The sequence below is a fragment of the Scomber scombrus genome, chromosome 10 (genome assembly GCF_963691925.1).
Source record: "Scomber scombrus chromosome 10, fScoSco1.1, whole genome shotgun sequence".
NCBI lineage: Eukaryota > Metazoa > Chordata > Actinopteri > Scombriformes > Scombridae > Scomber > Scomber scombrus.
The window spans coordinates 23,059,132-23,071,712 of NC_084979.1; the positions used below are offsets into that span (position 1 = coordinate 23,059,132).

Here is a 12,581-nt window from a genome sequence, read left to right on the forward strand (position 1 = left end):
ATGACAATGAAGTGACAAAAAAGTTATAATGACATCAGGTACATCTTTAAAATCTCCCTCTAAAAATGTGCATTTCTTCTTGTTTCTTCAGTTGGATGTTTGAGCACATTGCAGACTGATGTAGAGTTTGACTTCTTGTCATTTATTATTTTGCTGTATTTTTTTTTATTTATTTATTTATTTTTTTTAAAGTTTGTCATCTTTGGGGTTTAAAAAAAGTTGTTCTGAGTTTTTTTCACTAGTTTTTGCACTGTGAAAAAATAGAAAAGGGCGTTTATGTATATAGCATATACATACATATATGCAGTATGCAGTGTACCTGCTGAACATCTAAATAGCAAATTCACAGAAATGCATCGTGCCATCGTTTTAGACATTTTTAAAAGGACTAGTGTGTATATAGCAAAAGTTAAAAAAAAAAAAAAAACAACTCTTATTTTCATATAATTATGCAGTAATCAAAAACATACTTATATATTATATTACATTCATGCCAAGTCTCTTCCACTAGATGCCACCAAATTCTCTAAATCATCTTTAAATTGAGGGGAGGTCTGATGTATAAACCATAGACTGTATATGGTATAAACCTGTGGCTTCTTGACTTCTCGCTACACATCTTACATTGTTATTATCGGGATTTTATGCCTTTTTTTTCTTTACGTGTGTGAATAAAATAAAATAAAATAAAATAAATAAAGTTATATAATATTGTCTGTCCTCCTGGTGGCCCCGTGGCTCTTTTGGGTAACACAGAGATACAATCATGTGACATGCGCACTTGGCCCTGTTGTCGAGTTTGTTATGACAAGCCGAGGCCTCGGACTAAATTAGGAGCGAAGCCCCCCAGTTTCTGCCGAGGCGATTTCACGATGGAGGGCATGGACCTGGACGTGGACCAGGAGCTCATGCAAAAATTCAGCTGTATGGGCACAACGGACAAAGACATCCTAATATCGGAGTTTCAGAGGCTGCTCGGCTTTCAGCTTAACCCCGCCGGATGCGCCTTCTTCCTGGACATGACCAATTGGTGAGCTCGGGGACCCGACGGGGCCTGCAGTGCTGCGTCTGGAGGGGGTGGGGGGTAATAATGTGGATAGGCTAGCTCACCACACAGAGCTTTAAATATAAAGAGTTTGGGGGTACATGTTAAGGAAATAATAAGCAGTGTTGCGGTCATTGTGACACATAATGAAGGCGTTTACTGTGTGCATGTAAAGCGTGGCTTCAATGACAGCTAACGACGTCGTAGTAACGTAACCAAAAGGCTTAGCTGAGTCAGTGCGCCTCCGACTTTTGATCGCACACTGTTAGCACATGAACGCAGGTTTAACACACCTTTGATAAACACCTTTTTTTTTTTTTAACAAGATAAAGAAATAGTAGTCAACGCACAAGTTAGTATGGAAGCGAGGTGTGGCGTTGTAATTGTAATTAAAATATATTTCCAGCATTTTCCACATGTGAGTGTTTGTCGTGGTTGAGTTTTAGTCACCACTTGTGTAACGTAACTGAGCCGACAATTCAGATTTAACAAACATTTTCTCAGGCTTTATTAACTGCTTATTCTATAACCGTGTGAGGATATAAGTTGTACCCTTTAATATGTGTGTGATACACCATTAATGTCCGCTTCTCCTTGACCACAGTGAGGGTTACTGGCGTTTATAATTACGTAACTTATCCAACATGTCAGCTGCGGAGTCAAAGCTCACTAAGGTGTTGCAAGTCCCCCTGAATCATATAACTGTGTGTGTGTGTGTGTGTGTGTGTGTGTGTGTGTGTGTGTGTGTGTATTTGTTACTTAAGTGGGCTTGAAGCAGTGAATATCCAATTCACTTTTACATTTTAAGGGACACGTTTAAAAAAAATAATTTAAAAAAAGACATTGTAAGCCATGCAAAGTGTTTGTATGGAAACGAAAATGAATGTGAAAGGGAGATATAATGGCATTTTTTTCCCCCCTCACATTTGAATTGTTATTTCTCTCTGCGCATATGCAGCAGTATTATTATGTCAGTGCAGGTCTATGTAAGTGAGCGAGGAGGCAGTGCAGGCTTTAGTTGTGTCACGTGATGCTGTGTTACAGCTCCTCTGCAACGGGGCTTTCTAAAAATAAAAACTGCTGCTTTATGGATGACCAGCATGTCACGAGAAAGCACCCAGTATGAGTCTGTGTGGGTCTGCGGACATCTCAGCTGTTGTCATCATGTGCATTTTAACCTACTAAGTCACTAAAAATTCCACACACCAAAAAAAATGATGCCACTAAGAATTGAAGATAAGATAAGACATTTCATTATTAGTCCCACAGTGGGGAAATTTACATTATTGCAGCAGCAAGTGGACAGTTAAAAATAAATAAATAAATAAATAAGTACACAAACAATAAAGCAAGCATTCGTTGGTCTTGTATGAGCTGATGTGTTATCCTGTTTGTTTGTTTTTTAATCAACCTTCAAACATTATTTTGCCGTCTAAGCATTCAACAGCAACAGTACAGCTTCCACGAGGCTTTGACAGCATGCCAGTATCTGAGACTCCCAGGATATACTTAGAGCTGAAACAATTATTCAATAAACTGATGGGAAAATATTAATTTGGAAATAATTGATGAATTGTTTAAGTAATTTCTTTCTAGCCAAAATACGACACATAAATTGATTCCAGTTGTGAGGATTTGCTGATTCTTTGTTTTATGTGATTGTAAATTGAATATATTTGGGTTTTAGACTGTTGATGAGACAGAATAAAAAATTTGAGGATGTCACCTTAGGCTTTTAGAAATCAATATTTTTGACACCAAATGATTTTTAATAGAATAATCAGCTTCCTCTGCAGAAATGACATTATGCTCATCTGGATTTCTTCTTTCTGTTGTCACAGGAATTTACAGGCAGCCATTGGAGCCTACTATGACTTTGAGAGTCCTAACATCAACGCACCGTGCATGTCCTTCGTAAAGGATGTGACGATTGGCGAGGGCGAATCTGTTCCACCTGACACCCCTTTCACAAAGACCTGGCGGATACAGAACACAGGTAGAACAAAAACAGACACTGTGTATAATTTACATAATGTTACGCTATAATTTGATTGAACACAAATGTCATGCAGAGGTAAAAGCGTTGACGCCTGCCTGTCTTCCAGGTCCAGAGTCGTGGCCTCCTGGGGTCTGCCTGAAGTACGTTGGAGGGGATCAGTTTGGTCACGTGAACATGGTGATGGTGCGGTCTCTAGACCCTCAGGAAATGGCTGACGTTAGTGTGCAGATGCAGAGCCCTGTGTCTCCTGGCATGTTCCAGGGCCAGTGGAGAATGTGCACAGCTACTGGACTTTACTACGGAGGTGAGGGCAGCAAACTTTACACCAAAAACTAATAAGAATTGTTGCTTTTTATTAATTGTACTCAAGAATTGAGTTTCCATGTTCAGCAGGAGAGGTGCAGTAGTGCTGACATCATGTTTGCTAGGTGGTTATAAGAATAGTTTTTTGTGGCTTGCTGCTTTTTTAGAGAACAAAAGAGCCACATTTACATTTACATGCACTTTACTGTCATGTAAACTTGAAAACTGGTTTCTCTAATCAGCTTTTTACAAGCACACATGTGCATGACAAGAGACTGAAGACAGGGAAAGCACAGTGGAGCAGCTCAACTAAGGGAGAGTGTCCTTGTTATTTAAAATACATCTGCCCAGTGTCTGATTAACACTGAAACTAACGCAGAGTAGCTTGGAGGAGTCAAACATTTGACTGTCTGTTAAATTCAGACACTTTTGGGCTGTGAGTAAAAGCGACACTCTATCTGCCTGCCTGTCTCTCTTTCCCTGTGCTTTCAGGAAGCTCCAACACACACTAAAAACAGTCAGGAACCAGCGTCACAATCATCGTCATTGTGTATATAATATGTCTTGTAATATCAGTAGCATTATGCAGGATGAGCAGCAATATCAATCATAGATGTCATACCATCTACGGCGCCTCCAAGCTTTCAGTGAAATATTGGATTTACTTTACTTTCTTTCTTTTTTTTATTGTATCGCCCAATCGCAAATATTCTCTCTGCCCTCATTGCCCTCCTCTTTTCAAATATGTGGTTATTTGTTTTAAACTGGGCTGCAGATATGTAAATATACACACAGTGGCCGTAGTCAGCAGTTGTAGGCAACAGTCAAGACTTGAAGAGACAGTGCAAAGTAATTTTGCAATAAAACTATTAAAATATTACATAGCCAATCTATTAACACACACAAATTGAATTAAGACTCATCCATTTAACTGATTTATGGCTTCCTGCTACTTGAACTTGCATGATGGATCACAACAGGAAATCCCTCTAGACTTTCCAACTTACAAATTAAGCAGCAAAGGAATACTCAATTAAAATTATACTTGGCCTTAATATTCCATTAATATTAAGGTGGTCACAGCGATTATACCTGGCACCATCAGGTTCCCGGTGACTTACGGCGCACTCACACTAGGGCCAGTTGTTCCGTACCGTGCTGAAGCACGGATGTCCCCCCTCCCCTGTCCCCCACTGACCCGCACTCACATTACCTCAAACCCAAGTGTACTCAATCACGGTTGCCTACGACACATACGTTGCGCGTTGTCTACTCTAGTAAAAGCAGACGTACTGATTCAACTCTTTACTCCAGTAAAAGTAAGAAAGTTCGATCACTTCGAGGGATCATTCACACTCGCAGGAATACACTTAGTTTAACTGAATGACTTAGAAGTCGCCAAATGACTTACTTTAACAAATTTCGTTAGTTTATATAATGCAGATTTGTAAAATATTACTTTTATGAGGGTCACAGTCACAGACAATAAACTTACCATTTCATAATTGTGGTAGCAGCGGTGCAGCAGATGTAATGAAGCTGGATGCAAACTAAATTGAGTTCTTTTGCCTTAACGTTGCACGTTGCATTTAGTGTTGCTTCAAATGACCAGGGCTCAGCTAGTGTTACCTAAAAAAATCATCGATTTCCGTGCCAGGGAAGTATACCGTACTCAAGCACAGTACACTTGCACTCACACTAGCCAAATGATCCGGACTTTAGGGGGCAAACATGCTTGGGCACGGTACGATTGCCTAGTGTGAGTGCGCCCTTAAAGAGAGAAAAAATGAACTGCAGACCTGGAGCACTTTAAATCTTTGAGGATCTAATTGGATTTTTATGATTTATAGTTTCTGTAATGTGAGTTATTGGGTTTTTCACACCTTTATAGGATCAATCTCTACTTAAGATAAAGCCCTAGTAACATTTTTTTGTATATTATAACATACTGTTTGTTTCTCTTGACAGATATAATTTGGGTGATCCTGAGCGTGGAGGTTGGAGGCCTCCTGGGCGTCACGCAGCAGCTCTCCTCCTTCCAAGCCGAGTTCAACACCCAGCCCCACCGCACCCTGGAGGGAGACTACAACCCCTTCGCCTCGCCAGAGAAAAGCAAGTGCCCCAAAAGCAACAACAACAGCCTCCACCATGACAGCAGCGGCCACATGGTCTCAGAGGAACATTGGCAGGGAAACCCCAACCAGCTACAGCAAGATCAGAATGGACTTTCACAAAACTCTGTGGATATAGTAGCAAACCGTCTACAAAGCAATCTATCAGTAGTCTCTTATAACCAGGTAAGACATATCATGGGGAAAGGAGATTCTCTGTACCAGTGAATCAGGGTTGGGGTTAATTTCTTCACATATTTTCCATTATCAAAGGGATCATGAGTGTAAGGATGGGAATATTTGAGATGAAAGTAACACCAATGTTTAGATGAGTATATCAATCTATCTATTGAGTGAAGCTGAAGTATTCATCATATTTTTTGTTTTATTTCAATTTAAGTCACCACAGAAAACATTGTTCAGGGCTGTAATATCAGAGCAGCTGAGATACATTAATTTGGTTGGTTATTCTTCATATTTCCCATATTTAATTCAAGCTACAAGTTCATCCCTCCCATATATATATATTTTTTTTAAAACTGATCCTTCAACAAACATGACCTGACCAGACCATGTGAGGCTGAACTTGAGGGAAAGCTGTGATTTGAGCTAAATGCTAGCATCAGCACGATAGTCGAGTGAGACGGGAGAGGGGGGCTAAACAAAACTCTGAGGCGCGGCTGAGACTGTCACTAAAATGAGAATAGCTGGTCCGCCTTAAAGGTCAGTCCACCTTAAGTGAGCTTGGTCAGGTTGTCGCTAACTTCCGGCTAAATAACGTGTTGCTGCCTTTTCAGCCGCTGAACTGCTGACTCGGGAGTTTTCATTATTATAACTTTAACAGTATTCAGTGTAGTTTGCATAATAGCCAGCAGTAGATGTAGGGAAGGCTTTGATGTCTCTATTCTATATTACCCTGCCAGCTCTGATGGGAATATTATTTGTAACGCAGCTATTTGGTGATAAAACAAAGTATTAGGCATATTTTAATTTTAATTTCACTTCAATGTGATGTGATGTGATTTGATTGCCCACAGCTGATATTTTAGAGTCACTGAGCATGTGAACGTTTTTAATATGCAACAGCTGCAGACATTCTTACAATGTGTAAACTGAGCCAACCATGCTAAGTCATCACTCAATATAGGATTATCTGAATCTACACTATACAGCAGATATGAACGAAAGCAAGTCTGAAATCACATCTGAACTCTTACAATTTTGTTTTAAACTTGAATTTTATAGGTGTAGCAGTCTAGCATTAAAGGTGGGAGAAGTTCTGACCTGATTTATGTGTTTGTATCCAACAATTATTGGCAATCAATCAATCAGAAAAGGATATTACTGAAAGCATATTTGACATGTAGGATGGTGTTACTCTTATCTGCTGTTAAATTAAAAAAACAAGTTTTATTTTTTATATCTTTTAATATTATACAGCCTGAGCCAATGCAGTGGTTGTACTTATAATGAAAGGTTTATTCTTGCAGTATATACGACCAACACAGTGAATCTTCGTTCTGTCTCATTTTGAAGGTTTTCTACATACATACAACTCTACCATCTGTTCTTTAATCATTCTTCTTATTTCCAGGGTATACAGGAGCCCTTTCCCTTTGGGCACTCTTAAATATGGGACTTGTCACAGAGAAGCAGCACTAAACGGTACCTCTGGAGTCGGTCACACCAATAAGTGAAGAGGCTTTATCAGTAGCTGGTGGAGAGTCAGGAGATTCAAATCACTTTATGCAAAGTCGCTCTCCACTTCAGCGACGCGCTGAGAAACCAGAGGCCAACGCTTCTGACGTGCAGCTCAACCAACATCCCACACCCACTGTATGCACGTGTGAATGCTAAGTTAAAACAAAACAAAAAAAAGAGTGCTATGAGTCTTCTGAGTGATAACTTTTTCTTTTTTTTTTCCTAATTTTTTTAGTTGTCAGAGTGCAAATGAAATGACAGGAGTGTGTATTTGTGAAATTCTGTGTATATGTGTGTGCATTGTGCAACCTGAAAGAGATACTTTGGAGGAAAAGCCATTTATTTTGCCAACTGATTCTCCAGTTTCTGCTCTGACTGCCCAGATTATATTGATTGGATTTCTGGGTCAGTTCCCTCTAACTAAATCTGATCATACGGGCGTCTGAAAGAAGAAAAAAAACGTTCACATTTTATCTTAATTTTTTGAATATGTGGTTTATAAGACAAAGGGACACTTTCAACAAATATATCTGAAGCTCATTGAAAGGCCAATCTGTTTTTTAATGCAGCATGACTTGTGCATTATGGGTAATCATTTCTATGCTGTCATAGTTCCTTCAAATTCAGACGCAATGCAGTTTTCCTCCACTGGAGGGAGTCAACCATTACTCTTAACACTGAGAATCAGAAATCTCATATACAGTATAGCTCCTGTAATCTGGGAAAGTATAGTCCACATTATTCTACAGGAACATATTTTTTATAAAGCTAAGTTTTATAACCAACAATTATTATTATAATGCCTCATGTTGTCAAACAGGACTTTTTTGGATCTACTGAAATGGAAATGAACTGGAATGAAGAGTTTGATTTGGTTTAAAGAGTCATGTGAGAGAGTGAGGGTTTCTTACCATAACTATATTAAGTCATTGCAGGCACCTGTCATATATATATACATCTATGTAATGTTAGAAGAAAAGTCAGTAATAGCAATAATGCAGTATTAAAGGTTAGATTATACAAATGGGATATATTTCTAAAAATTAGAGTCATAGCTCATTTGATCAAATGACAGCTTGTTAAAAAAGGCTCTTATGCCCCATTAAGAGCTGTCACTGCTATAACCATCAATTTATTTTCTTTACTGCTTGTTCTGCTCAAGGTTGGGAGACAGGGTGCCACACACCCTGGCACATAACATATATATAACCATAAGCTTATCAGTAATGTCTTCTCAGTAAAAATCCCCCCAGTGATCGTCTGAATTTAAGATTTAGATTAATTTTACATGCTTGCATTAAATTTAAAGAACCCAAGATAACTGGGTTAATTCACATTATGTTGTAAGACACTGAAATGAAGTCATGAACAAAGATGAAAAGCTATATAATATTGAGAAAAAAGTTTAAACAATGTTTTTTTTTCGCCCTGTTCTGAATTGTAATTTGAAAGCTGTTTTTATCTCGTTGAATTGAATGTGTTTGATGAATGTAGAAGAGGATCATGTCTTAGGAAACATATGCATTTACCCAAAGATTCTACATTGTGTATCTGCATTGAATTTGCATCTATATTAATATTATTATTCTGCATTTTTCTGTCTCCTGTTAAAGTTATGCTCTACGTTCATGTCTACAAATGTTCTCACTAATTGATGAGCCAAACACAAAAACACACATTTGAGAATTTGATCCTGTTTGATCATTTAAAATGCAAACCCAACCAAACCAGGTAAAATTACAAAGAGGTGGCAGAATCATGAATCCTTAAGAAATATCACTGCGTACTTGGACGTACTAACTAGCTGATCTATGCACTGAGCAAAGCAACATCCATGGTGAGGCCTGTCTGTACTTTTCCTCCTCCAGCAAGCACAGTTACGTCCTAAAGGGTTTATCGACTCTGTGATTTTTATCTGTCATTCACAGCCAGTGTGTTAGACCACCTTGACAGGTAAACACCTTTTACATTAAAGCACTAACTGTAAGCCCCAGGGATACTGACCTTTTCAACATGACAATACCAGCCAACACTACAACATGCAGCGAGGATCTCTGGATCTCTTTTTCTGTTTCACACAATGTTGTGCATTTCTTGTCCAAAACGTTAAAGTCAAACGTCTCTCCCTGTCGTTAAAAAGGTACCGGCTGTCGATGTCAGTTCAGCAAGCGCAAAGTGTGTTTATCTCTATGAAGTTTCCACTGGCCAGACAGCAGAAGGAATCAGTTGGCATTAGACTCATACAACAGCACATTGATGAGAGTGAGGAAATGCATAAAGATGAAAGCTTTTTTTCTTGTATGTTTGACGAATGTTTGTATGATTAAATTATCACAGAAAAGTAAAGTCTTGGGTTTTGTGTCATCTCTGTTTTCAGGACTTTTAATAGATCTCATGTTGTGATATTGGGCAGATTTTTGCAGCACCATGTTTTTATTCACCATTATATTTTCATATAGAAGGGTGTTATTAGTTTTCTTTGGTTTTGTTCTTTTGAACCAAGACATGACATCCCCTGTAGTCGACTCTCAGACGTTAAAAAGGTCCTCATAGTTTTTAATCTAGTTTGCATTTCTCTTTTGTATGTTGCATTTTAACTATGATCTATGCTGTTATACACAAACTAGTGTAACTGCTTTATAAATTCGTGAGATCTGGATTTGAAATTGTTTTATGGTCGATGGCTCACTATTTTTATCTAATATTCTCTACATTATGGTAATTTTTTAAAATACATTTAGCAGCGAATGTATCCTTTTGATTCATCCCTTCCACGATGCTACATACTATATATCTAAATCAATTTTTCCACTTTTGTAGAGTAGATAAGCTACTTTCTCTTTCTCATCCTTTTTCTTCAAACACCTGAGCCAGGAAAAGTGGAAAGTTGAAAAAGAAGCGGCAGGGTTTCTGGTCAAGATTAGATATGTTTTGAAGTGTCAGATAGTACTCAAAGTAAACAAGTTTTAGAAAGGTTAAAACCTTCAAGCTGAAAGAGATAGACCTTGGCCAGTAGACGAACCCCAGGCTAGTCATCTATTGAAGTTCTCTATTTAGTTTAAGGAGGTGTGGTTACATGTTAGCCTGGAGGTTTACTGGTCAAATGTTGCATGTGGCCCCTCTAAAGGTGCCCCAGCATTCTCAGTCAACGGCTCCTGTCCAGCAGCCAGCCTGCACAACAAAACTGCCTGAAGGGGCAACACTCACTTCTCATTAGCTTGGTTGAATGTTGAATGTAAATGTGTCACGGCTGCACATGAGAAATACGAAGGTTGTGCAGTAGATGTGAGATTAGCTTTCGAATGACTCACTGCCAGGGTCCAACTGACAAAAGTTATTAAAAGTTATTGAGAAAGTGAAACAAAGCAGGTGCAGCTTTTGTTTTTCACCTTATAGCATAACTCAACCGCTCATTTTTTTTACTTCACTGGTGGAAAAATGTAATTTTGCCATTTTTAAAGGAGGCCTGGAAAGATGATTTATGTGGGCGGATACTCAGGCAGCAGCTCTTTAGAATATTTCAACACAACCGCACAAACATTACTGTTTAGTTTAAGCAAACATTTACACACTCACTCTCTCCTTCCTTTTCTCTTTGACTCTTATCCTCACTCTGTGTGCCACTTGTTCACCTTTCCAATAATAGTTTTCAATTTTTCTGCTCTTTTCCTGGAGAGGATTTATTCACAGATCCCATGTGTCCTTTTCCAGTGTTATGTGAATTTAAGGTTGCAAAATACACAGTAAGCACATTGTGAGATATTAATGACTAAAACAAAGGATCCTCTCTCCTCAAGCAAGATACCCATATGTCTTTTATGTTTACTTTTTTCTGACAGTTCCTGATCTAGGTTAATTTATGTCACTTTCCATTTTGTCACTTCTGTCCCATAGATCACTAGAAGGTCCAGCGTTGACTGTTTGGGACCATTTGGTAGCTTCCTAAAACTTGTCTGGGCTGGAAGGCTACTATATGCAAACAGTGTGCTAATCCTCTTAAATTCATGCAAATGAACAATGGCAGAAATACAGAGAGAGTGTTAGCGCTATTCAAGTGTTGACAAAGTGTTGTTGGTTTTTTAAAAACTTTTTCTACAGTATTTTTCCCAGCTCTTCCAGTCTGCAGCATTTCTCGGACTGACCTGTAGATTTATACCAAAATCGGCATAAATATTCCTCACCTGTCCCACATATTGGTGACCTTTGACCTGGGATTAAATTAGATAACATTTAATTACACCAATGCTTTGTCTTCTGTAGTTTTGTATTTTATGTTCACAACGTTCGAAAACTTCCCTTCTTAAAATGCTCATTTTAAAACTCTATAGGTGCACTTAGCTTCTCCCCAGGCAAAGACTCACTGGGTTTGTTTACTGAAGGAACTCTCCATATGAATACTGCCCCAAGTCATTATTAAGCAGGCACTTAGCAACCTCCCTCATTGAGTCACACCCTTTCTTTCAGAATTGATATGTCACAAAGGCATTGTGTCTCAAATAAGTGTAACTCTTGCTACTTGAGCCAGGAGTCAAACAAGGTGTCCTCGTGTTTGAAGTGGACAGCAGGGCTCCAGCTCTGAGTGCTGGGTAGGAGACAAAACCAGATGTACAGAACATCCTCACATGAGGGCAAATGAGTTTCAAACTCCAGTGGATCTCAACGTTAGTCTACACTGAAACTGAGACAGCAGAAAGGTTAGGGAGAGGAGCCAGGCAGAGCTGAGGAGAGGCCTCAACAACAACTCTACTGAAATCCACTTTTTTCAGTCACTGACAAGGTAAGACTGCACACAGTTCATAATAAGACTCAAAATACTTCTACTGCTACTATTATACTACTGTTACTACAATCACATGATAATATCTGCTACTACCACTGCAACCTGTTCTACCAGAAGTGGAAGAGGTACCTCAATTAGCAATACCATCATTTAAGAATACTCACAACAAATGATTCACTACAAAGTCTTGCTTTTGAAGTTTTACTTTAGCTTATACAATACAACAGTGTTATGTTAATCATAATATATATGTATATATCAATAACCCATATAATAAAGTACACATTTTTGATATTAATGTTGTTGATTGTAATGGTGTTGACATTTTATACTGTCTATACATCTTAAACATCGCCACATATTCACAAAAAATATTGCATTGATTCTTCCATCATTGTTTCATGTATCTGCAAATTAACTGTATCTGTCAGATAAATATAGTGGAATCAAATGTGTAATATTTATTTCTGAAATGTAGTGGAGTAGAAGTGTAAAGTAGCATTAAAATGGAAATACGCAAGAAAAGTACACACACAACTTCAGTAAATGTACTTTCTACTGCCATTCCGCTATTACTACTACAACTGCTACTACTATTACCACTCTTGCTGTTAAGTGCACTACTGTTATTTTATGACTGCA

General features: G+C 38.4%; 1 protein-coding gene across 2 annotated transcripts; it reads left to right on the forward strand.

Moving 5' to 3' along the window:
- The first annotated feature begins 773 nt into the window (after window positions 1-773).
- Window positions 774-9,499, forward strand: LOC133988047 (protein ILRUN-like). Of its 2 annotated transcripts, none has more exons than XM_062427572.1 (5): window positions 774-1,030; window positions 2,887-3,041; window positions 3,151-3,348; window positions 5,316-5,644; window positions 7,053-9,499. In XM_062427572.1, exons 1-5 carry the CDS (start codon window positions 774-776, stop codon window positions 7,086-7,088), a joined length of 975 nt encoding a protein of 324 aa, XP_062283556.1. In that variant the 3' UTR covers window positions 7,089-9,499. The 2 variants fall into 2 exon arrangements, with proteins under 2 accessions (XP_062283556.1, XP_062283557.1); XM_062427573.1 differs by lacking the exon at window positions 7,053-9,499 and adding an exon at window positions 5,732-7,031 and having other exon boundaries at window positions 804-1,030; window positions 5,316-5,692.
- The last annotated feature ends 3,082 nt before the right edge of the window (window positions 9,500-12,581 follow it).

Bases quoted from the DNA above. Each gene is read 5' to 3' on its own strand.
- LOC133988047 (XM_062427572.1), top strand. From the start codon at position 774: ATGCGCACTTGGCCCTGTTGTCGAGTTTGTTATGACAAGCCGAGGCCT. The intron at 1,031-2,886 runs GTGAGCTCGGGG...CTGTTGTCACAG, and splicing joins TTCCTGGACATGACCAATTG to GAATTTACAGGCAGCCATTG. The intron at 3,042-3,150 runs GTAGAACAAAAA...CCTGTCTTCCAG, and splicing joins CTGGCGGATACAGAACACAG to GTCCAGAGTCGTGGCCTCCT.